The 22,320-nt window shown below is 41.4% G+C and overlaps 1 protein-coding gene across 1 annotated transcript in view; it reads left to right on the top strand.

Moving 5' to 3' along the window:
* The window catches only part of tmf1 (TATA element modulatory factor 1), a 54,869-nt gene that overhangs the window by 29,799 nt on the left and 2,750 nt on the right, over positions 1 to 22,320 (top strand). Inside the window, exons 12-16 of the mRNA XM_043708642.1 lie at positions 4,497 to 4,566; positions 4,645 to 4,737; positions 5,217 to 5,336; positions 13,895 to 14,047; positions 16,334 to 16,459. Of these exons, the coding sequence (XP_043564577.1) occupies positions 4,497 to 4,566; positions 4,645 to 4,737; positions 5,217 to 5,336; positions 13,895 to 14,047; positions 16,334 to 16,459 (562 nt within the window). The remainder of the gene's footprint in view (positions 1 to 4,496; positions 4,567 to 4,644; positions 4,738 to 5,216; positions 5,337 to 13,894; positions 14,048 to 16,333; positions 16,460 to 22,320) is intronic.

Raw genomic sequence — 22,320 nt, 5'->3', positions numbered from 1 at the left:
AAGTTTCACAACTACTCTCTCACTCCATTTCCTACCCAACACAGAAGTGGTTTCCCAATTGAACCAAGCTTGAGACAAAAGACACAATGAAAGGTACAGCATTTCAATTGTGAAGTGTGCAGAATACAACTGTTAGCAGCATTGCTAACCATTGAGCCCATGGTGGCAGTGTAAATGCAGGGTTATGGGGATAGGGTGAGAATCTGGCTCTGGGTATGATGCTCTTTGGAAGGTCGATGCTGACTTAGTGGGCTGAATGGCCTCTTTTTGCACTGTAAGGATTCTAACTTAGAAGTACACCACTTGTATGCAACTCAGCACACCTCCAACCTTTCACATATTTGAAATACCTTGTGTGAGCATTCATTGTCACAGCCTACTCTAAATATAATGGAAATTACCAAGACAGGCTATATTTAGCAAACATTGTTATATGACCTATTGAATATATTTATTGCTATCCATGAAGATATAAACTTGAACTACAGTTTAGAAGTCCTCAGTGCTTGTAGTATTTGTATCACTCCAGTAACATTATCAACTGTCACATGATTTGACATTGGGGACTAAATGCTAATGGATACCCTCAAGTTTGGGGCTTTCTGTCGTGTCGGCTAAATGGGGGAAGTCCGTTTTCTAAGGCACCTCTGCTTTACTACACAGAGGAGTTGTAACCTGTGTAAAATCCCTACTTTTATCTATATGTAGGAATATATATATATAGTCATTTTAGATATCCTCCTGCACTTGCAAAGCCCCATGTTTTATGATGAAAATTTAAACTGTACTACACTTAACAGTTCAAATTTTACATTGCATAACGAGTAATGTATAAGTATTTCAATTTGATGATCGTCAGATCACGGTTCTTTTGAAATATGTTGATAATACTCATTTTACAAATTACAATTCACTAACATTTAGAGACTGATCTTAATATATTGTTACTTTAGCTACGCAATGAATAAACTATTTGCCTAAGTAGATCTTAGTTTTGATCTGTGCTGAATTAGCTCATATCAAGTGGGTGTATTGAGGCAATAAAATTGGTTTAAGTCACCTGGAATACATTAACGTTGATGAACATTTGGTCCTGAACACTGTTGTTTTATAATTACATTGTTAAGTGACATAGATGAAACAAAAATGTTATATAAAGATAAATTGTCTTCCAAAAAAAGTACTGCACTAATGCAATTTGTATTGGTTACATTAAGGGAATAAATTTTAAACTGGGGTTTGCATAATATGACCCGTTTAGGTCAGTCTTGCCTAAGTAGATTCAGTAGTGCCATCTATTGGGTCTCTTTGGTAATTCATACTTCAAGACTACTTCAATAAATCATAATGATATTTTCTTTCCAGTATCATATTAACATAGTTGCTGATTCCCAGAAACATTTCCAATAATCCTTAATGGTTATGCATGATGAACATTTAGCTGTAATATTATTGCATTTAAAATATTATTTTGCCCAATGGTGAATGTATATTTTTTACTATCCAGGAATTAAGTATGTAATGCAGGCATGTTCAACTTGTGACTTTGTTACTACACATATCCCAATTTCCAGGCAATCTTTAAAATCCAAGCCATTTAGTGCACTTTCATCACTTATTCACAAGGTTGTCTTATTTGAATTATGTGGACTGAGTAAGTTAGAGTGGCTGCTTTTAGTGCTATATCAATGGTACGTAAATCCTACCTTTGCGCATCAAGATATGCAATGTAAACTAATAGGAACATGAATGAGACATTTTAGATTCCTTCTGGATGTGTTTTGGGCAGGGCATTTAATACAAGGGCAAGGAGGTATATCATTGGAAAATGTTCCTTGCTCACTGGGGAGGCACTACTGATAGGATAGTATCCCTCCTTTCATTGTGTCTAGTCATAATACTCCCTACCCTCCTCCAAAATGTGCCAAAACTTACTTCCTTTGGAATGCATTTGTGGGCCTTTTTGAGGGTAGGTAGAATTTCCAACCCATAGATTTAAACTTCCGCATGTAATCCCAAGGTTCCCTGGTAGATCACCTATACAACTATAGATCAAAGCTTTAATTCCCAAGTTTCAGCATATTGTGAATGTGAAGCCTCAATGGGGGTGTCATATTTTGGATGAGGTGTTAAATTTAAAGCCTTTTGTGAAGTACAGGATGAGTGGTACCTACTGCATGAGGAAGGCATAAGCATAGCATGACAGGTTTAATAAGGACATTCTTTTACTATCCTTTTTGATCATCAATGCAAACATTTATAATGGAAAATCAGAAGTGAATGCAAACTTAAAATATCTTACAAATCCAGCTATTGTGATGTTGCACAAATTTATCAGTTTCTTCTCAGTTTTTTTGTCTGTTATTTTTTAGATTAGATTAGATTCCCTACAATGTGGAAACAGGCCCTTCGGCCCAACAAATCCACACCGACTCTCCAAAGAGTAACCCACCTAACACTATAGGCAATTTAGCATGGCCAATTCACCTAACCTGCACATCTTAGGACGTGGGAGGAAACCGGAGCACCCGGAGGAAACCCACACAAACATGGGGAGAATGTACAAACTCCACACAGACAGTCACCCGAATCTGGAATCGAACCTGGGTCCCCGGCACTGTGAGGCAGCAGTGCTTACCACTGTGCCACCGTGCCACTCCTTTTACTCTGTCCGCTGTTGTTTATTTTTTCCCTTTTAGATGGAAGCTGCTGAGTGATATAGTCTGATGTGTTGAGGGAAAATCAGCAGAAGCAAATGCTGGCTGCACTTGGGTGGGGATTTGTGATTAAAACTGGGCCTTAGTGATGCCTTTCCCATTGCCTTCCTAGCTTTTTCATTAATGGTGTTGCTCACCTTACCCTTTACTCTTTATTGCTCTTAACCCCCCTATGTAGCTAACAACTTGCTGAATTACCCACGGCTATTCTGAAGAAAAGTCACACTGGACTTGAAACGTTAACTTCCTTTCTCTCCACAGACGCTGCCAATCTGCTAAATATTTTCTGAGATTGCCCCATACTAGAAACGTGATTCCTTCCTGACCTTGCAATTTAAAGTTTCTCCTAAACTTTGCTTCAAAAAATTAACTTCCTTTTCAAAAAAAGGGACCGTTTGATAGTTTGTTTCTTAGTTCCTTATTAGTAGTGAGGTTAACAGTTGGTGAACTTCAAAATTGAAATGTTACCATATGAACTAACTTGAAGACCTCTTCTCTTTGCAGTATTGCTTCCTGTTTTTTCATTCAGACTAATGAACTCTTTCGAGTTTACAGAATATGAGCACAAGTTGCAGCAAATACACATTCAGTTAACTATCATTATTTCTCTGAGACTTGTGCATTACCTCTTTAAAAAATGAAAAACACTCAAGTATCTCTTTCTTGTTAACATTTATCCTTTTTTTGCCCTTGCTGTAAATATAAGAAAAACATTCCTGTGCTGCTGACTTGGCATTCCAGAAAATTAGGTATTTTGAGTGGAATTTAGGTGCTGGGATGGTGGGCCCTTCCACTGGCTGGAGAGCCAACGGCAGTTCTGTTGTAGTCATTTCTGGGAGCTCTGTTAGTATGAAATACTGCATAGGCAGTCAGCGGGCTGCCCTTTGGGTACCCAGCTCCAGCAGAGGGAGTTTCCCTCAGGAACTTCGCCTACAGGGTGATTGAGCCCTGTGATCAGAGACGAGCAATTCCTTAGTACTAGCAGTGTCACCTGGAACAGTGGCCAGTACTGGTATTACAGTAGACCCAAGGATAGGGATTGGCCCTGGAAGCTAGGTAAGAGAAGCACCTATAAGGGGGAAAAGCGGGGTCACTGTAAAGGAAAATGAACTTTTCCTGTAGATTCCTCCCTTGCTGCCAGTGGATCCCTCCAGCATACCTGCCAGGGTTAACCTGGGAGTTTACTTACACTCACTCTGAACAACTTCTCTTTCCAATCCTCCCACTTCCTCCAAACCAAAGGAGTAGCCATGGGAACCGCATTCCTGAAGAAGGGCTTATATCCAAAACGTCGATTCTCCTGCTCCTTGGATGCTGCCTGACCTGCTGCACTTTTCCAGCAACACATTTTTCAGCTCTGATCTCCAGCATCTGCAGTCCTCACTTTCTCCTAGTTTACTTACCGAAGAAGGGCCTGTGCCCGAAACGTCGACTCTCCTGTTCCCTGGATGCTGCCTGACCTGCTGTGCTGTTCCAGCAATAAAGTTTCAACTTACACAGTATATAATTGAATAGTTCCATATTTACATAAAGTCCATTATAAAGGTGAACATAGGAATTGATAATGATTTTTAAGAAGGTTCTCACAAAAATGTGGCATAAATGTGGAAGTGTGAGGTCTTTAATGAGACAAAGATTGAAATCTATTTTGTCCTAAATTAGAAAGTTCAAAAGCTGTACAAATAACCTACGTTTATAAATTCAAACTGTATTTTATTTCATTAGTCACATTTAAACTAAATAGTTTTTATTTCTATAAAATATGTTCATTAATTTCAGGCATCATGTGGAGTTTGACAACCTGAAGACTGAGTACATGAAGGCCCTTGAAGAAGCAAGGAAAGAAAAGGTATAAATAAAATCAATCTGGTAATTCAGCTGGATCAGTGTCTCTCAATCTTTTCTCATGATATTTCTCTCATGTTAGATTGCCTTGACTAATCTATTGGAAATGGAAAAGTTGAAAGTTGAACAGGAAAAAAAGAAAGCAATTCTTGCACAAGATGCATTAAAAGAGAAGGTATTCAACTGATGTTTTTTAATATTCTTGATTAGAATTAGCACTTGGTATATCGAATTGATGTCAAGATTAGAGTGGTACTGGAAAAGCGCAGCAGGTCAGGCAGCATCTGAGGAGCAGGAAAATCGACGTTTCGGGCAGGAGTCCTTCATCAGGAATGAGGCTGGGTGCCCCGGGAACCCAAGGCTCCTAGCCTCATTCCTGATGAAGGACTCCTGCCCGAAACGTAAATTTTGCTGCTCCTTGGATGCTGCTTGACCTGCTGTGCTTTTCCAGCACCACTCTAATCTTGACTCTAATCTCCAACATCTGCAGTACCCACTTCTGCCTATATCTAATTGATGGTTGGATGTGTGAATACTTGGAATTGCAGTTATTGACATAAATTAGAAGTGCTTGGACCATATCAAAATGTCATTGTTTTTCAAGTCCTGTGTGTATTTTGTTTCATTTTCACTAATTCTACTTTTCTTCCAAAGGATCGGAAGTTGTTTACCAATCCAGGGCTGGAGCCAGTGCCAAGTACTCCAACACTCTCTCGATCTAGTTCTGTCAGTGGTGCTGAGATGGCGTCGTTACAGGCTTCTATAAACTCTCAGGTGGGTATACCTGATGCTACAGTAATGTCTTTTGAGAGAGACATGAAAAAAGCAGGACAGGAGCAAAAAGAGAAGTACCTGGAATTATAGCACATGTTTAACCTGATTAAGAGATTTAGCTCGGTGTTAGAAAACAAACAGTAAGATTAATGGGTATATGCTTGAATTTGAAGTTTGTGTCTCGTAGCATCTAACAGGGCCTCAACTATAAGATAGAGAATTGTGTATCCAAGTTTGTTGACTCAGTGATAAGTGGTATTGTTGGGAGCATAAAATTACAAACATGCCGTGACAATTTAAGTGAATGGAGAAAATGGGGCAAGGGGATGTCAGTGTAGATAATTGTGAAGTCTTCCATTTTAGACTAAAATGGAGAGATCATGACAAGTTGTTAAGGGCAGAAAGCTAGGAATAATAGACAATTAAAGAGTTTGAGAGGTCATAGCACAGAAGTTAAATGCAGTGTAGTAGTCAGAAACAATAAATAAGCAAAAAAGCTAATGGAATGCTAGCCTTTATATGGAAAGAACTGGGATATAAAGGGAATGGTGTTTTTCTTCAGCTAAAAAATCCCTGGTACTATGTGCATTTCTGGGTAACATACTTTACAATGTGTAGCACGGGCCCTTGAAATAGTACAGTACAGATTCACCAGTATGTTAGCAGGGCTTTGAAATTTTAAAAAATGAGGAAAGTTTGTATAAATTAGGTTTGTACTCCCTAGAATATAGAAAATTAAGGAACTTATATGATTAACACCTGGCTCTGTGCCTCAGAAGGGAAGGGGGGAGAATAGGAGAGCGATAGTGATAGGAGATTCAGTGGTTAGAGGAACAGATGAGGTTCTGTAGTCATGAACGAGACTCCTGGATGGTATGTTGCCTCCTGGATGCCAGGGTCAGGGATGTCTCTGATCGAGTCCACAAGATTCTTAAGGGGACGGTGAACACCCGAAGTTGTGGTACACATCAGCAACAATGACATAGCTAGGAAAAGGGATGAGGACCTGAAAAGTGAATATAGAGGGTTAGGTTGAAAGCTAAAAGGCAGGAAGAGCAGTCATCTCAGGATTGCTACCTGTGCGATGGGCTAGTGAGGCTAGGAACAAAGAGCGAGTGCAGCTGAACATGTGGCTGCACAGCTGGTGTAGAAGGGAGGGCCTCAGATATGTGGATCGTTATGATACCTTCTCGGGAAGATGGGACCTGTACAAGAAAGTTGGGTTGCACCTGAACTGGAGGGGTACCAATATCTTGGCTGGGAGGTTTGCTGCAGCTCTTTGGGAGGGTTTAAACTAGTTTGGCAGGGAGATGGAAACCAGAGCTACAAATCAGAGGATGGGGTAGCTGGTGAACAGGCAAATGCAATGTGCAGAGACTTTGTGAGGAAAGATAGACAGTTGAAAGCGCCAAGTTGTAGTCAGTGTGATGGGTTGAAGTTTGTCTATTTTGACGCAAGAAGTGTCAGGAATAAGGGTGATGAACTAAGAGATTGGATTAGTACTTGGAGCTACGTTGTTGTGGCCATTAGAGACTTGGATATCATAGGGGCAGGAATGGCTGTTGGATGTTCTGGGGTTTAGATGTTTCAAAAGGAGTAGGGAGGGAAGTAAAAGAGGTGGGGGAGTGGCATTGCTAATCAGGGATAGTATAACAGCGCAGAAAGGGAGGTCATATGCTCAGTCATTGTGGTGGAAGTCAGAAAAAGGAAAGGAGCAGTCACTTTATTGTGACTTTTTTATAGACCTCCAAATAACAACAGAGATACAGGGGAGCAGATTGAGAGGCAGATTTTCCAAAGGTGCCGAAGTCACAGAGTTGTTGTCATGGGTGACTTCAACTTCCCTAATATTGATTGGATCCTCCTTATTGCAAATAGTTTGGATGGAGCAGACTTTGTCAAGTGTGTCCAGGAAGGATTCCTGACTCATTATGTAGTTAGGCCTATTCGAGGGGAGGCCATATTGGTCTTGGCAACAAACCAGTTTAGATGTTAGAGCTCTTGGTGGGAGAGCATTTCAGTGACAGTGATCACAACTCCCTGACCTTTACTATAGGCATGGAGAAGGATAGGAGCAGATGGTATGGGAAAATATTTAATTGGAGGGGGGATTACAATGCTATTAGATAGGAACTGTGGAGCATAAATTGGGAACACATGTTCTCGGGGAAATGCACCACAGAAATGTGCAGGTTTTTAGGAGTACTTACTGCAAGTGCTGGATAGGTTTGTCCCACTGAGGCAAAGAAGGGATGGTTGGGTGAAGGAACCTTGGATGACAAGAGATGTAGAACATCTAGTCAAGAAGAAGAAGGAAGCTTACTTAAGGTTGAGGAAGCAAGGATCAGATAGGGCTTTAGAGGGTTACAAGGTAGCCGGGAAGGAACTGAAGAATGGACTTAGAAGAGCTAGAAAGGGACATGAAAAAGCCTTGATGGGTAAGATTAAGGAAAACCCCAAGGCGTCCTAAGGAGCAAAATAATGGCCAGAGTGAGGGTAGGGCTGATCAGGGATAGCGGAGGGAACTTGTGCCTGGAGTTGGAGGAGGTCGGGGCGGTCCTTAATGAATAATTTGCTTCAGTATTCACTAGTGAGGGGGACCTTGTCGTTTGTGAGGACAGCATGAAACAGGCTGATATGCTCGAACAGGTTGATGTTAAGAAGGAGGATGCGCTGAAAGCTTTGGAAAACATGAGGATAGATGAGTTCCCTGGGCCAGCTGGGATATATGCAAGGTTACTACAGGAAGCGAGAGAAGAGATTGCTGCATCTTTGGCGATGATCTTTGCATCCTAACTGTCCACTGGAGTGGTGCCAGATGATTGGAGAGTGGCAAATGTTATTCCTTCATTCAAGAAAGGGAATAGGGACAACCCTGGGAATTACAGACCAGTCAGTCTTACATTGGTGGTGGGCAAATTATTGGTGAGGATTCTGAGAGACAGGATTTATGATTATTTGGAAAAGCATAGCTTTGTGAGGGGCAGGTCATGCCTCACCAGCCTTATTGAATTCTTTAAGGATGTGGCAAAATGCACAGAGTCATAGAGATGTACAGCATGGAAACAGACCCTTCGGTCCAACCCGTCCATGCCGACCAGATATCCCAACCCAATCTAGTCCCACCTGCCAGCACCCAGCCCATATCCCTCCAAACCCTTCCTATTCATATACCCATCCAAATGCCTCTTAAATGTTGCAATTGTACCAGCCTCCACCACATCCTCTGGCAGCTCATTCTATACACGTACCACCTGCTGCGTGAAAACGTTGCCCCTTAGGTCTCTTTTATATCTTTCCCCTCTCACCCTAAACCTATGCCCTCTAGTTCTGGACTCCCCAATCCCAGGGAAAAGACTTTGCCTATTTACCCTATCCATGCCCCTCATAATTTTGTAAACCTCTATAAGGTCACCCCTGAGTCTCTGACGTTCCAGGGAAAACAGCCCCAGCCTGTTCAGCCTCTCCCTGTAGCTCAGATCCTCCAACCCTGGCAACATCCTTGTAAATCTTTTCTGAACCTTTTCAAGTTTGACAACATCTTTCCGATAGGAAGGAGACCAGAATTGCATGCAGTATACCAACAGTGGCCTAACCAATGTCCTGTACAGCCGCAACATGACCTCCCAACTCCTGTACTCAATACTCTGACCAATAAAGGAAAGCATACCACATGACGAAGGTAGAGCAGTGGATGTGGTGTACATGGATTTTAATAAGGCATTTGATAAGGTTCCCCATGGGAGGCTCATTCAAAAAGTAAGGAAGCATGGGATAAAGAGTTGGCTAGCCCATAGAAGATTGAGGATGGTAGTTGATGGAAAGTATTCAGCCTGGAGCTCTGTGACCATTGGTGTTCCGCAGGAATCTATTCCAGAATGTCTGCTCTTTGTGATTTTTATAAGTGACTTGGCTGAGGAATTGGAAGGGTGGGTTAGTAAGTTTTGGTTAGTAAGATGACATGAAGGTTGGTGGAGTTGTGGATAATGTGGAGGGTTGTTGTGGGTTGAAACAGGACATTAACAGGGTGCAGAGCTGGGCTGAGATGTGGCAGATGGAGTTCAACCTGAGAAGTGGGCAGTGATTCACTTTGGAAGGTTGAATTTGAATGCAGAATACAGAGTTAAAGGCACTGCGGAGGAACAGAGGGATCTTGGGGTCCACATCCAGAAATCTCAACAGTGAGGAAGAAGAAAGCTTTTAGTCAGCACTAATCATTTTATGGAGCCATTCAGAGGCCTGGGGCTTTAGACCCATTTCATTTCCAGTGGCAGTTTGTCAAGCAACATTTGTGGGGGCAGGGATTGGTTGGTAAGAGATTAATTTTTGGGTAGTGAGATTCTTAGGCAGAGTGTCTGCAGTGAAGACTTTAATGGCACTATGTGAATTGATGAAAAGGAATTACAAACATCCATGCCTGTAAACAATATTTTAATGCGTGAAACCAATGAATTATGCCATTGCATTCCAGAATACATGGTGAGCTTTAGTGTTATCTCACTTTTGCTCTATTGGAGAAGTCCCTATATTGAACTGAAACACTTATTACTATGTAGATGGCATAACATAGAGCTCTACAATAGTCATAAAATGTTATCAGTTAGAAAAAACATTAGAGAACAACATCAGTCACTGTATAGATAAATATGTGCTCACAAACTCCTGGGAGCTTCATTAATATTCAATATTAAGCTAAAGACTATAGGCACCAATGCTTTTAATTATTTATTAATAGTTCAGCTCATTATTTGTTTGATACCTTTGAATGTTGTAATGCTGCTGTGCATCAAGTTAGGATAGTTGGCAATACTAATCTGAAAGTATTGGCATCAGTAAAATAATAGTCTTAAAGGAGCTTCTAATAGTTTCTGATTAAAAAAGCTGATTTTACTTTAAATGCAAGATTAGATCTGTTTTACATTTTAATTTGGATTCTTGAAGTCAGCATCACCATTTTCCATAAATTGGTTATAGCATTGTAGAATTTGATAAAACTGAGAGCGAGAGTCACCTATTGATGCAACAAATCCACGGCAGATGCCATCTCCCTGGCCCTACACTTATCCTTGGAACATCTGGACAACAAGGATACCTATATCAGTTTCCTACTTATTGACTACAGCTCCGCTTTCAACACCATAACTCCAAACTAACCCAGCTCCAAACTCTGGGACCTAGGTCTCTGCTCCTTGCTTTGTAACTGGATTCTTGACTTGCTGACCAACAGACTGCAGTCAGTAAGAATAGGCAACAACACCTCCTCCACAATAATCCTCAACCTTGTGCCTGTCAAGGCTTCTTATACTCTTTGTAAACATCCAATATGTGGCCAAATTCTGCCCCATCTCCCTTTCTAAGGTTGCTGATGACACTATTATTGTGGGTTGGATCTCAAACAATGATGAGACAGAGTGCAGGAAAGAGATTGAGTGCTTAACGGCATGCTGTAAAGACACCACCTCGCCATCAACATTAGCAAAAAAAAAGAGCCGGCCATTGACTTCAGGAAGCAGAGTGGAGGGCATGTCCCTGTATGCATCAGTTGTTCTGAGGTGGAGATGGTCAAGATCATCAAGTTGTTGGGGATGACAATCACCAATAATTTGTCCTGGTCCATCCTTGACCTGCTGTGCTTTTCCAGTGCCACACTTTTGGACTGTGACCTCCAGCATCTGCAGTCCTCACTCTCTATTTATGGTCAACAAAGGACGCTAAGAAAATTCAGCATGTCCATAAAGACTCGTAAACATTTTTTATAAATGCCCCACAGAAAAAAAACCCTGTCCGGATCTCTCACAGTGTTATATGGCAACTACTGTTCCAAAACCAAAACAAACTACAGAGAGTCGTCAACAGCTCAGTCCATCACGCAAACTAGCGTCCCATCTATTGCATCAGGCAAGCAACCAATGTAATCAAAGGCCCCTCCAATCCCAGTTATACTTGCTGCTACCCTCTTCCTTTGGGCAGAAGATATTAAAGTTTGTATCCAAATACAAACAGATTCAAGAAGAGCTTCTTCCCCACTGTTATCAGACTTTTGAATGACCTATTTAAAATTAATGTTGATCACTGTTTGCAGCTTCTTGGCAGCTGTAACACTGTAACCTGCACGCTATTCTGTTAGCCTGATGTACTCGTATAGAACCATCTGCCTGTAAAGCACATAAGACAACACTTTTCACTGTACCTTGGTACATGACAATAGTAAATCAAACCCAAATTCATCTGGGGAGGTCCAGAAACAAACTTTGACAGCAGAAATGTTGAAAACTAGAAACCAGCATTATATAAAATCAGCTTGAAAATTGCTGCCACAATCCTAGCACAGAGTAAGAAACGTGTGATATTGATCTTGCCATTTCTATCCTGTTGAAATCAATATAAATGACTAGTGCAGTGATGATAGAAACAGGTATTGTTATGATACTACAATAATCTGCACACACTGTTGTTTCAGTAACCAGCTGATTCATTTAACCCCTGTTTCACTCAATGGCACTTTATAAGCTTCTGTGTCATAGTAATTTGAGTTCACCTAATGTAGGAGAAAGATTTGTTTCAATTAATTTGTCTCAATGTACTTCAGAGATAATAGGTTTGACTTTAATTAGTCATCCTGGCAGAAGCCAAAGTTAAAATGGAGCACAGGGTGTGCCCACTCCTTTATAACTGATCAGACTGACAACAATTATGAATTGCTGGAGAACCAGATATTTGGCCCACAATCACCTTTCAGGCAGGGCCTTCTTCAAATATGTACATCAGGTTCCAGTGACACCATCAGAGTCTAAGCTGCCATCTTCACCTGAGGCTTGAGTGTGGCAAGTGTTAGCTTCCTCACCTGGTAAAATCTGCCAGGCACAACAGCCAGAAGAAGAGTCAGTTTTACATTTTTGTTTCTGTTGCTTCTTCTGGGCCTCTGCTAATTGAGGCATCCTCTTCCTACTCCTGGTTCCAGCCAGGTTTAGGATTTCTGCAGCATGACACTTGGTTTACACTTTTCTACGACCCAATTTTGAAGGCAGATTAGTAACCTCCCACTGACTTACTTCAGCCCAAGTATCATTGTTCCATTTGATTTTTCTTTATCTGTTCATGGGATGTGAACATTGCTAAAAATGTGTTGCTGGAAAAGCGCAGCAGGTCAGGCAGCATCCACGGAACAAGAGAATCGACGTTTCGGGCATAAGCCTTTCTTTAGGAATGAGGAAAGTGTGTCCAGCAGGCTAAGATAAATGGTAGGGAGGAGGGACTTGGGGGAGGGGCTTTGGAAATGCGATAGGTGGAGGGAGGTCAAGGTGAGGGTGATAGGCCGGAGTGGGGTGGGGGCGGAGAGGTCAGGAAGATGATTGCAGGTTAGGAAGGCGGTGCTAAGTTCAAGTGGATTTGACTGAGACAAGGTGGGGGGAGGGGAAATGAGGAAACTGGAGAAATCTGAGTTCATCCCTTGTGGTTGGAGGGTTCCCAGGCAGAAGATGAGGCGCTCTTCCTCCAACCGTCGTGTTGGATTTGACTGAGACAAGGTGGGGGGAGGGGAAATGAGATGAAGGGAAATGAACATTGCTAGCAAGGCCAACATTTGTTGCCTTTGGAACTGAGCTTGCTAGACAATTTCAGTTAAGATTGGAGTCAGTTGTTGGCCAGACCAGGTAAGGCCATTGGTAAATTAGATGGACTTTTACAACAATCATCGATAGTTGTTTATGGTAATTAATATTCAACTAACTTTATGTTCCAGATTAATTTAGATTCCACCAGCTGCAATGGTAGGATTTTAGCCCATATTCTTAGAGCAGCATTCTGGGCCTCTGGAATACTATAGCACCATATCCTTATCGTTTCCAGTACTGTACTCTGTTGAGCTGATGTTTCTCTCACTTCACTTTTACCTTCACCTGTAAGTCCGCGTTGATAACTGCATTTCTTTGGTTAAATTTTTAAACTGTTTTTCTTGCTGTAAGGTTTACTATTCCACTTAAAATGAAACAAATCTTTAAATCAAAAACAGAACATGACAAAAATAGTGAGAAAATAAATGGAAAAGCAAGATCAACCAACTGAAACAAACAAAATGAGCCATCAAAAGAACCCTGAAAAGGTAAAGAAGAGTGAAAAGGTGAAATGAAGTCATATCAAAGTGTTCAGGAAGGAAAATAATACATTGCTAATGAAAGATCAAAGAAACATTTGAGCTGAAATTTTATTTTAGTAGAGAACAGAGAGAGAAAAACAAAGTTGGACATGTAAAGTATGATATAATTCCATGGTGAGTCATGGGTGTAACATGTTTCAAGAATATGTAAGATCCCTATATACATGCATACCGTTTAAACAGTCTCCTCCATTGGATATTTTTTTTTTGCAAAGGCTATTTGAAAATCCATTATTTGTTTGAATAAAAATGAATAGAACCAAGAAGAAGTGAAAATAGACATGTTTTGATACTGAACAATCATGGAATATAGTCTCTGATGAAAAAATAAATTAAGTAATGATACTTTACAAAGAATGTTATGTTAAAGCTTAAATATTGACATGTAAGGTACGTTTTACAGGATGATTTATTTGAACATTCATTTGCAACAATGACTGCATCAACAAGTGGTAACAACTTGTATGAAGCCCTCAGAATGGGAGCAGGATCAAGCATCTTTGAGAATCTGCAGTCTCAGCTGAAGCAAAGAGAAGGAGAAATTGCACAATTGCAGGTGGGTGTCAATAAAATGATTAATACATGAAGACATCCATAAAGTGGTGGATATGTGATTTCCTCCAAATTTACAATATTTTGACTGCCTTCTGGAGCAAATGTGTTGATTTTACTGCTTGTATCATTCCCCTCAGCTACAATCAGCTGCATTTAGCTAAGTCCTGCTCTTTTGAAATCTTCAGTGCAACCATTTTCCACTTTTATTGTGTTACAAAATCTGGCCTAAATTAATCAGTTAAAACATGCAACATAGAATGCTACTATGCCAGTCTACTGATCTTGCACTTCATTAGCATGTGGATAGATCACATGAAATTTAATGTAAGTATCAGCACTTTGCTTCTGCAAGTGAGGAATAGTTGCATTCATGTTTTTGATGCATGGTGTAGATGGCTGATAAAATCTTTTCTTTGTCTTCAAGGCACTGTAAGTGAGCTAAGTGCTTCAGTAGAGTCATTGAGATGTACTAGGAGAAAGTGAGGACTGCAGATGCTGGAGATCAGAGCTTAAAAGGGCTTATGCCCGAAACGTAAATTCTCCTTCTCTTTGGATGTTGCCTGACCTGCTGCGCTTTTCCAGTAACACATTTTTAAGCTCATCGAGATGTACAGCATGGAAACAGACCCTTAGGTCCTACATCCATGCCATTCTCAATGGAATTTCATTTTCTATAACCCATTCAGTAAGGTCCCCTCAACCCACTCACTCGTTCACAACCAAAAAGGTTCTTTCTTTTCCTCAATTCCTTTGAAAAAGACAATTTCCTACCCTTACTTTTATTGTGTATTGCTTGTTGACCCTTCAATAAACACTCCTCTTCTTATCCCAAGTATGCATACCATGCCTTCTCAATGAGTTTGATCATTTTATTTTTACACTAGTCAGGGGAGAAGGTAAACGATGTTTATTTTACTAATTTTAGTAAGGAACACTAAATAAAAGAACACTAAAAAGACACATTTTTCTTTGTCCCTTTGGCAGCTTGAACAATACCTGTGGAGAGAGAAAGTTAGTATTTCAGATCAACGACTTTTTGTCAGACATCCAATCGTCTTCTGATGAAAAGATATTGACTGGAAATCTTAACTCTTTCTTTTCCCCATAGATGGTCCCAGACTTGCTAAGTACTTCCAATATTTTCTGCTTTTATATAAGAATTCACACTACTGCTTCTAAGTGTAAAATGTGTGGCTGGAGCCGTAAAAGTATGCAAAAGTTGTGGGTTATTCAGTTTGACTCTATTTATTAGCCTTTTTTTTCTTGTTTTCTTGAGTTTTAGCAATTTTAGTAATGAAAGCTTCTTTTAAGAACTTATGTAACATTTTAGGCTACCTTTTATTAAGCAATTTTTTTCTGTATGTTTTTGTTCTCAACTCTATTCAATTGCATTCATGGAATGTCAGCATTGCTGGCTAAGCCAACATTTATTGCACACCCCTAACTGTCCTTGATCCGATTGGCTTGCGAGGTTGCTTCAGAGGGCACTTAAAAGTCAATCTCATTCTTGTGGGTCTGAAGTTAACTGTAGGCCAGACCAAGTAAGGCAGATGGAAGATTTCCTCCTGGTTTTATAACAATAGACAATGGTCACCATTAAATGGCACGGGGTGGCATTATGGATCAGGGGTTAGCACTGCTGCCTCACAGCGCCAGGGACTCAGGTTTGATCCCAGCCTTAGGTGACTGTCTGTGTGGAGTTTGCACATTCTCCCTGTGTCTGCATGTGTCACTCTGGGTGCTCCAGTTTCCTCCCACAACCCCAAGATGTGCAGGTTAGGTGAATTGGCCATGCTTAACTTCCCATAGTGTTCAGGAATATGTAGGTGCATTAATCAAGGGAAATGTAGAGGAATGGGTCTGGGTGGGTTACTCTTCGGAGGGTCGGTGTGAACTTGTTGGGCCAAAGGGCCTGTTTCCACACCATAGGGATTCTATTTAAAAAATTCTATAAACTAGATTTTAATTCTGGAAATCTATTGAATTCAAATGGCACCATCTACTACAGTGGTGTTTCAAATTTATATTCCCAGGATATTGGTCTGGGGTCCTGACTACTCGTCCTGTGATGTTATTGCCTTGCCACTGTCATTTCTTATTCTTAAATGGACTCAGTTTTCAATTGGCTATAAAACCTGATTTGTTGGAGAGTGAGCAAGATGCACTAACTTCTCTTCTAATTATTTGTACACAGATTTTATATAGTTGAAAGACACTGTTCTGATCTTTATTCTCTCCAAGAATAATATTACAAATAAGCTAAATCAAGCTTTTTAATCTTTTACAGCTTGAAATTTCTAACCTTGAAAAGACTCGAACTATCATGGCTGAAGAACTTGTCAAATTAACAACTCAGAATGATGAACTACAAGAGAAGCTAAATGAAATTCCCAAGTTACGTGTACAGCTTAGGGTATGTCCTGTTTTCTTACACTATTTCATTTAAAAGTATTAACCTGTGATATATTCAGTGATTATCTGAGTCACATAAATTAGGAAGGTTAGCAGATCTCTCTCGTGATGGTGATAAGCTCAGTTGTGTGGAAATGGAGTGCAACTGATCTCTGTGCTGGAAAAGGGAATCTGTTGTGCATTCCCACTCCTGATCGCTATCCTGGGAGACCTCTGGTGGAAGGGCTTGTGTGTGAATCTTAGTAAGTACAGGGTCAGACATTTCAGTGCAAAGCTTTTTGATTCCCACTGCCAAGACTATCAAATGAGTAATAATGGGTATCAAATGACTATCAAATGGGTAATGTACTTGATACCCTGAATGTTATCCAATCAATTCGTTTGGCACAATAGATAGAAAGGAAATGGAAGGTCGAACTTAGCAGGAGTAAACTAAAAATTCTTTGCAGAGGGACAAATGTGAGCTAGTTAAGTTTCAAAGGGCTTGTTCTTTTAAGTTTTTACTTGATTTATGCTGTACGATTTTGGCAGAAGGTAAGAGTATTCAAGTATTGTAGTTTCTCTCATATCCAATCTTTACTTGAATGTATCAATTTTTTGAAACACATTTTTAAAATTTTTGTTTATTTTACTCTTTGGTTCCTACCAGTTCACATCTTCACAGTGACCAGATGAATTCTTGCAAGTTGGCATCACATACCTACTGTTCTTTTTCAGCACAGCCTATTTAGACCATAAGACATAGGAGTGGAAGTAAGGCCATTCGGCCTATTGAGTCCACTCCGCCATTTAATCATGGCCAACGGACATTTCAACTCCACTTACCCGCACTCTCCCCGTAGCCCTTAATTCCTTGCAAGATCGAGAATTTATCAATCTCTGCCTTGAAGACATTTAATGTCCCGGTCTCCACTACACTCCACGGCAATAAATTCCATAGGCCCACCACTCTCTGGCTGAAAAAATGTCCCCTCATTTCCATTCTAAATTTACCCCCTTTAATTCTCCGGCTGTGCCCACGGGTCCTAGTCTCCCTACCTCATGGAAACAACTTCCCAGCGGCCACCCTTTCTAAGCCACACATTATCTTGTAAGTTTCTATTAAATCTCCCCTCAACCTTCTAAACTCTAATGAATACAATCCTAGGATCCTCAACCGTTTATCGTTTGTTAGGCTTACCATTCCAGGGATCATACGTGTGAATCTCTGCTGGACACGCTGCAGTGTCAGTATCTCCTTCCTGAAGTGTTGGGCCCAAAATTGGACACAGTATTCTAAATGGTGCCTAACTAAAGCTTTATAAAATCTCAGAAGCACATCGCTGCTTTTGTATTCCAACCCTCTTGAGATAAATGACAAAATTACGTTCGCTTTCTTAATCACTGACACAACCTATAAGTTAACCTTTAGACAATCCTGGATTAGCACTCCCACATCCCTTTATACTTTGGCTTTATGAATTTTCTCACCGTTTAGAAAATAGTCCATGCCTGTATTCTTTTCTCCAAAGTGCAAGACCTCGAATTTGCTCACGTTGAATTTCATCAGCCATTTCCTACACCACTCTCCTAAACTGTTTAAATCTTTTTGCAGCCTCCCCACCTCCTCAGTACTACCTGCCTGTCCACCTAACTTTGTATCAATGGCAAACTTTGCCAGAATGCCCCAGTCCCTTGATCCAGATCATTTATATATAAAGTGAACAGCTGGGGCCCTAACACTGAACCATGTGGGACACCGCTTGTCACCAACTGCCATTTCGAAAAAGAACCTTTTATCCCAACTCTCTGCCTTCTGTCGGACAGCCAATCCTCAATCCGTGCCAGTAGCTCACCTCTAACACCATGGGCCCTCACCTTACTTAGCAGCCTCTCATGAGACACCTTATCAAAGCCCTTTTGGAAGTCTAGATAAATGACATGCACTGGGTTTCCCTGGTCTAACCTATTTATTATCTCTTCAAAGAATTCTAACAGGTTTGTCAGGCATGACCTCCCCTTACTAAATCCACGCTGACTTGCTCTAATCTGACTCTGAACTTCCAAGAATTTAGAAATCTCATCCTTAACAATGGATTCAAGAATTTTACCAACAACCGAGGTTAGGCTAATCGGCCTATAATTTTCCATCTTTTGTCTTGATCCTTTCTTGAACAAGAGGGTTACAACAGCAATTTTTCAATCATGTGGGACTTTTCCTGACTCCAGTGACTTTTGAACGATCACAACCAACGCCTCTGCTATTTCCTCAGCCACGTCTCTCAGAACTCTAGAATGTAGCCCCTCGGAGGTCAGGAGATTAATACATTTTTAGACCTTTTAGCTTGTGTAGCACTTCCTCTTCTGTAATAGCTACTATACTCAACTCTACCCCCGACTCTCCTTAATTGTTGGGATATTTCTCATGTCTTCCATTGTGAAGACTGACCCAAAGTACTTTTTAAGTTCTTCAGCTATTTCCTTGTCTCCAACACTAGCCTTCCTGCAAGAATTTGGAGCAGCCCAATGTCTACTTTTGCCTCTTGTTTGTTTCTTATATATTGAAAGAAACTTCTACTATCATTTCTAATATTACTGGCTAGTCTACCTTCATAATTGAGACTCTCTTTAATTTCTTACTTTGTTATCCTGTGTTTGTTTTTGTCGTCTTCCCAATCTTCTGATCTCCCAGTGCTCTTGGCCAATTTATAGGATCTCTCTTTTCCTTTGATACGTTTCCTGAATTCCTTTGTCAGCCATGGCTGCCTAGTTCCCCACACCCCAATAATTCCTCCCACGATAGTCATTCTTTTCTTTGGGATGAACCTCTGTACTGTGTCCTCAATTACACACAGAAACTTCTGCCATTGTTGCTGTACTGTCTTCCCCACGAGGCTCTGCTTCCAGTCGACTTTCGTTAGTTCCTCATGATCACTGTGCCCTTGCCTTTCTGACATGCCCGATCTATTTCCCGGTACATCTTGCGCCCCTGGTCCTGACCACTGTTAGGAGGTCTGCACATAACTCCCATTCTGTTTTTTTTGTCTTTGTGGTTCCTCAACTCCACCCACATAGACTGCACATCATCTGACCCTATGTCATTCAGTGCCATAGATTTAATTTCATTGTTAACTAACAAGGAAACCCTGCCCCCTCTGCCCACCTCCCTGTCTTTTTGATAAGTAGTAAATCCTTGGATGTTTAACCACCATTCCTGAACCCCCTGCCTACCACATCATAATCATTTACGATGATTTGTGCCATTAATTCATCTACTTTGTTACGAATACTATTGGAATTCAGGTAAAGCGCCTTAATGCTAATTTTCTTATCCTCATGATTTCCATCATCTCTAGTAATATGTCCTAAGTTATCCTCCCTTTTTGCTTCATTCCTAGTCTGCCTTGAACCTAAACGCTGCACACATGCTAACCTTCTGCTTATTTTTCTTCTTGACTCCATACTTCTTGTCGCTTTCCCTTTCCTTTCCCCAACTCACAAGTTTAAAGTCTGAGTGACAACCCTATTTATCCTTTTCGCTAGAACACTGGTTCCAGATTGGTTCAGGTGGAGTCTGTCCCATCGGTACAGATCCCCCGTTTTCAAAACTGATGCCAATGTCCCATGAAATGGAATCCCTCTTTCCCACACCAATCCCTAAGCCACGTGTTTACTTCCCAATTTTCTTATTCCTAAGCCAATTAACATGTGGTTTGGGCAGTAATCCAGAGATTATGACCCTTGAGGACTTGTTCTTCAATTTCCTTCCTAGTGCTTGATAATCCCCAATCAGGTCCTCCTTCCTAGCCTGGCCTGTGTTAGTGCCAATGTGGACCACAACAACTGGATCTTCGCCCTCTCGTTGCAATATCCTTTCAATCTGTTTGGAAATGTCCTGCACCCTGGCACCACACCATATGGGACTCCCGATCCAGCTTGCAAAGGATACTATCTGTCCCCCTAATTATAGAATCCCCTATAACAGCTTTTTGCTCCCCCCCTCTTAAATGGCCTTCTGCACCATGGTGCTGTGGTCAGCTGGCTCATCCTGTCCACAGCACTTTTCCTCATCCATACAGGGAGCAAGAATCTCATACCTGTTGGACAAGGTCAAAGGCTGAGGCTCTTCCACTCCTGAACTCAGAATCCCCTTCCCTGCCTCACTTACAGTTACATTTTGTTGTCCCTGATCACTGACTGAATTTGAATTACTTAATCTACCGGGTGTGACTGCCTCCTGAAACAAAACGTCCAGGTAATTCTCCCCCTCCCGGATATGCCGCAGTGTTTGAAGTTCGGATTCCAGATCATCAATTCTGATCCCGAGTTCTTCCAGCAACCAACACTTGCTGCAGATGTGTACGCTGCCGTTCACAATGGGCCCTTCCTAATGAAGGGCTTTTGCCCAAAACGTCGATCTTCCTGCTCCTTGGATGCTGCCTGAACTGCTGTGCTTTTCCAGCACCACTCTAATCTAGATTACAACAGGATCTTGACCAAATGGGCCAATGGGCTGAGAAGTGGCAGATGGAGTTTAATTCAGATAAATGCGAGGTGCTGCATTTTGAAAAAGCAAATCTTAGCAGGACATATATACTTAATGATAAGGTCCTAAGGAGTGTTGCTGAACAAAGAGACCTTGGAGTGCAGGTTCATAACTCCTTGAAAGTGGAGTGGCAGGGAGATAGGATAGTGAAGAAGGTGTTTGGTGTGCTTTCTTTTATTGGTCAGAGTATTGAGTACAGGAGTTGGGAGGTCATGTTGTGGCTGTACATGACATTGGTCAGGCCACTGTTGGAATATTGCGTGCAATTCTGGTCTCCTTCCTATTGGAAAGATGTTGTGAAACATGAAAGGGTTCAGAAACGATTTACACGGATGTTGCCAGGGTTGGAGGATTTGAGCTATAGGGAGAGGCTGAACAGGCTGTGGCTGTTTTCCCTGGAGCGTTGGAGGCTGAGGGGTGACCTTATAGAGGTTTACAAAATTATGAGGGGCATGGATAGGGTAAATAGGCAAAGTCTTTGAGGGGCCCTATTCTCTCCCTAGTTACCCTTTTGTCCTTAATGTATTGGTAAAAATCCTTTGGATTCTCCTTAATTTTTTTTTATTTCAAAATATACTTTATTCATAGAAATAAATCTTGGGTACTTGTACAATTTGTCATGTCGTTCATAGATATATACATTGCATGTCTTAAAGAACAGATTGAATTACTCGAATTTACTGTTATCCTATTTACAGTTCCCTTTATTAACCATCCAGTCTCTTATTATTTAGCTGTGGCTTCAGCGGAACCCACCTACTGAGTGGGTGCCCTGTTATACGATAGCAAAGGAAACTTCTTTAACCCCCAGTTTATGGGGTTACCATTGTCCATTTGACTGTCCTGTCTCTGGGGAAGCTGTCTGCATCCCCATGGTGAGCACGAACTGCTGGACCTTCGCTGGGCTGAGGTAGCTATCCAGCTCCTCACTGGGGTCATTTACCCGCTCTGGAGTCATTGAGCCAAGGCAAGGGTCCGCACCATCCAGTTCTGTGTCTGACAATGGGACTGTCAGAGGATCACAGCTCTCAGTTACCTGTAGTTGTGGGACAGTGGGTACCCCCTGGTTCTCACTGGGTGGAGGGTGGACTTCAGGGGGTCCGTTGTTTCCTGGTTGGGAGGAAATGCCCTCCTCTTTATCTACGGCGCTCTGTCTCTTCTTCTGGTGGTGATGACGTTCTTTGCACCCGTCTTCCCCATCCGAAGAGCTGTCCGTCCCTCCCTCGTGCAGCTGTCTTTTCCCCTTTTGCTGGGAGGCTTTGGGGGCCTGGCCGGATTTTCTCTTCCTGTTTTTAACAGGTATCCACTCCTCTGCCTGCTCGATTAGCTCCTCCTCC

The sequence above is a fragment of the Chiloscyllium plagiosum genome, chromosome 18, assembly GCF_004010195.1.
Source record: "Chiloscyllium plagiosum isolate BGI_BamShark_2017 chromosome 18, ASM401019v2, whole genome shotgun sequence".
Classification (NCBI taxonomy): Eukaryota; Metazoa; Chordata; class Chondrichthyes; order Orectolobiformes; family Hemiscylliidae; genus Chiloscyllium; species Chiloscyllium plagiosum.
This window is presented reverse-complemented; position numbering and strand designations above follow the sequence as displayed.